Raw genomic sequence first — 3,816 nt, forward strand, 5'->3', positions numbered from 1 at the left:
TATATACCTGTGTATATATATAATTGGTTTGTGTGTTGTGTGTCCCTTAGGTGTGGGCAGCAATCCCACCTTGGAAGCAGGGCAGCTTGGCAGAGTTTGTGGTGCTAAGTGGCAACGAGGTATGGTACAATTTAAAGCCTTAAATGTTGTTTTGAGTTTGCTTGGTGTAAAAGTCTCAAATTGATGTTTAGAGTGGTTAATTAACTGCTGTCTGTTGTGGGTTGAATTTCTTGTTATWGTTTGTGGTTTGCTTTAGTAGATTCGCCAACATGAAATGTCAGCATTACAAAGCCAACCTAGTCACCGTTATTTCTCATCAAAGCATTCCAAAATGAGGGAGCATAAATGTGAAATTCAGCTAGCTAACGTCTCACTGACAGAGGAAGTGGACATGAAGATGACGAAGAGCTGCTCAACTAACGGCCGCTGTTCTTAACGTTGTTGTGCCCAGATATCCCACAAACCCAAGTCGCTGAGCCACGTAAAGGCAGCAGCCATTCCTTACGTGGCAACCACTTCCTGGTCAGCGCTGGTTAACACTGGAGGACTCACTAAAGACAAATGTGCCGGCAAACGGTGAGAAAGCACAAGTCATGCAAAAATACTTCCTTACTGCTGATCCCAGTCTAAGCTGTGGTGTTTCTGAGTCCATTAAAGGCTTTTGGGGAATGTTTTCTGGTTCTCTAGCATTAGATCCAATCCTCCAACGCACTTCAGTTTTTATTCGACACACTTCAAAGTAGTTCTGAATTAATTCAAGCTCCCAATAAAACACACATCAGGGACAAACATCTTTGCTTTTTTTTTTTTTTCCTCTACAGGATTTTGATACTTGGAGGATCAGGAGGAGTGGGGACATTTGCAATACAGGTATGCTTACCAACTACTATGTGGTGGTTTTCATTCTCCGCTGGCTCGCTGCTGTGTAATCATAAATCCCTCTAAAAAAATTAGAATGGACCAGTCTGGAAGCTGGTGAAGCGCYTCGTTTGGATTTAAAGAGACAGCCTCAAAATGAGTTGATCTGAGACATAGCTCAGAAAAGGGATGAAAGAGGGGCTTGTAGAGTTACAATAAGGAGGCATTGCAGTTCCACTTTATATAGACCCCAACTGAATAATTTAAATGTGAAAAAGAAGGATTTAAAAGCATATGTCTCTGTTAAGTTTTCACAGAATGAAACGCAATAAGAAAAAAATCTTGAGGTTAGTTGACAGCAAGGTCCCACTTATAAAGGCATTTATTAACTGATCTAAACTTAAGGATATCTCATAAAAGATAACTTTTTGTCCTTTTTCTGCTCTTGAATTTTTAAGTGTGTCTTCAAAATACAAAGGCTAATAATTTTAAACACAGCAGCATCTGTACTTCAGAATTTCTGAATAAAGAATGATTGTGTGGCAGTAGCCTTGTCAAAGTTGAGCTTTCAGAATGATTGAYGTATTGTGATGCAGTTGTGTGAAAACAAATCTAAAAATATTCACGCTGATGTGAGACTGATAAGATTTTACAGAAGATGATGAGCTATTGCTGCTAAATGTGGTTTCATAAGCCCTTTAGTCACAAGGTGCGCTTTGTTTTTTGTCATTTGTTGTTGATCTGAGATAATGTTAGGTCATCATATCTACTTTACTTTACTTTACTTTACTTTACTTTATGTTATGTTAGTTACATTATTCTATGCTAGGCTAAGTTACTTTACGTTACGATATGTTACGTTACTTTACTGATGTTAGTTACATTACCCTGTACTAGGCTATGCTAGGCTGTTACTTTACGATACGTTCCATTACTTTACTTTACGTTATGTTACATTACACTATGCTAGGCTAAGTTACTTTACGTTACGATACGTTACGTTACTTTACTTTACGTTATGTTAGTTACATTACGCTATGCTAGGCTAAGTTACTTTACGTAATGTTACTTTACGTTATGTTAGTTATGTTACGCTATGCTATGCTACTGTAGGAAACAATACRTCGTTCAAAATGGTATGTCTGAATAAACAGTGATCCAAYTGGATTTCTTCTTAAAAACTTTATTCTCAATCTTCTGACTCCACTCAGGAACAGCACTCAGCAGGCCTCAGCATAAGACCTKGGGCTGAAAAACAAAACAAAACACAGGAGCTCTTCTCTGAGCAGAGACTCTGCAACACACTAACAACTTCTTTCTACTACAATAATGAATTGACCTTGTAATGTACATCTSTTCCTGGTTACACCCCTGGAGGTGTTACCTTTTACGTCAGACRTCAGAACGTAACTCATTTTTGTTTAGGCTAAAGCAAGAACACATGATAAGACACACACCAACTCTCATTCTGTTTTGGCCTTAAAGGCTGCATTGATCAGAAAGTATAAAATACAATACTACATCTAACATTCAGTTAATCAGTTACAAAATTTCCTTTACYACGCTAGGCTAAGTTACTTTATGTTACATTAYGTTATTTTACTTTACGTTATGTTAGTTACGTTACGCTACATTAGGCTAAGTTACTTTACGTTATGTTACATCATGTTACTGTACGTTATGTTAGTTACGTTACGCTAGGCTAAGTTACTTTATGTTACATTACGTTATTTTACTTTATGTTATGTTAGTTACGTTACGCTACATTAGGCTAAGTTACTTTACATTATGTTACGTCATGTTACTTTACATTGTTAGTTACGTTACGCTAGGCTAAGTTACTTCACGTTATGTTACGTCATGTTACTTAACGTTACTTTACTTTGTTATGTTAGTTACGTTACGCTAGGCTAAGTTACTTTACGTTGTGTTACGTCATGTTACTTTACGTTACTTTATGTTATATGTTAGTTAGTTACGCTATGCTGGTCTATGCTATGCTAGGCTAAGCTACTTTACTTTACATGCAATGACGCATTTAGAATGAAAGCCACATAACAAGCCTTCAGCGTGAACACAGACGCTCCTATTTGAGGACTGAACTTGTGTCCAGATGTTGAAGGCCTGGGGAGCCCACGTGACAGTTACCTGCTCCCACAATGCCGAGCGGTTTGTGAGGGAACTCGGAGCGGACCACGTGGTGGACTACACTGCTGGACCTGTCGAAGAGCCGCTCAGTGMACTGGAGAAGTAAGAGACAAACACAAATAAGAGCAATTACAGCCGCAGCTTCAGTTTGATTACCGTGAGAAAACTCTGATATAGTTCTTATTTCTACCTAATCAACTTTTCCATCTTTTTTTATTTATTTTTTTTTATTTTTTGCATCCAGTCCCTCTTATCAATTTCTCTCTGCTTATGTTTCTTGCGCACTCCAGATTTGACCTGATCCTGGATAACGTAGGAGGGGACACAGARCGATGGGCTCTCAGCCTGCTTAAACCTTGGACAGGAGCCAAATATGTCACCCTTGTGACACCGTTTATGCAGAACACTGACAGGCTGGGTGTATCTGACGGCATGATGAAGACAGCTGTTACAGTCGCCACTAAAGTCATCAAGGTAATAATGGGGGGGGGGGGGTTGAAACAGCTGACATGAAATCAAGCTTCACCCATAAAAAAGCAAGGGTTTGTTAATGTTGCTGTTTGATGCATTTACTTTTGCATTTACAGAAAAAAAATGTTTTAATGTTTTTTTACTGCACAAATTCAAAATATACAATGCAATAACYACACAAAAACACAACTAGTGACTGGTGGTTATAAAAACTCTATATCAGTGTAATTTTTTCAGTTCGAAGTTCATTATCTGTACCTACCAGATTTGTTTTCATGTCTAAGACTAATTTTAGTATTTGTTGTATGTAAATGTGATCGTGTATGCAAATCTATATGT

The 3,816-nt window shown here is 38.0% G+C and overlaps 1 protein-coding gene across 2 annotated transcripts in view; it reads left to right on the plus strand.

Moving 5' to 3' along the window:
* Positions 1 to 3,816, plus strand: part of rtn4ip1 (reticulon 4 interacting protein 1) — an 11,329-nt gene that overhangs the window by 2,381 nt on the left and 5,132 nt on the right. For both annotated transcript variants that reach the window (XM_014010396.1, XM_014010403.1), the window contains exons 3-7: positions 51 to 119; positions 452 to 576; positions 822 to 870; positions 2,972 to 3,108; positions 3,297 to 3,480. In XM_014010396.1, the coding sequence (XP_013865850.1) occupies positions 51 to 119; positions 452 to 576; positions 822 to 870; positions 2,972 to 3,108; positions 3,297 to 3,480 (564 nt within the window). The remainder of the gene's footprint in view (positions 1 to 50; positions 120 to 451; positions 577 to 821; positions 871 to 2,971; positions 3,109 to 3,296; positions 3,481 to 3,816) is intronic.

This window comes from Austrofundulus limnaeus, unplaced genomic scaffold (genome assembly GCF_001266775.1).
Source record: "Austrofundulus limnaeus strain Quisiro unplaced genomic scaffold, Austrofundulus_limnaeus-1.0 Scaffold2, whole genome shotgun sequence".
Taxonomy (NCBI): Eukaryota; Metazoa; Chordata; class Actinopteri; order Cyprinodontiformes; family Rivulidae; genus Austrofundulus; species Austrofundulus limnaeus.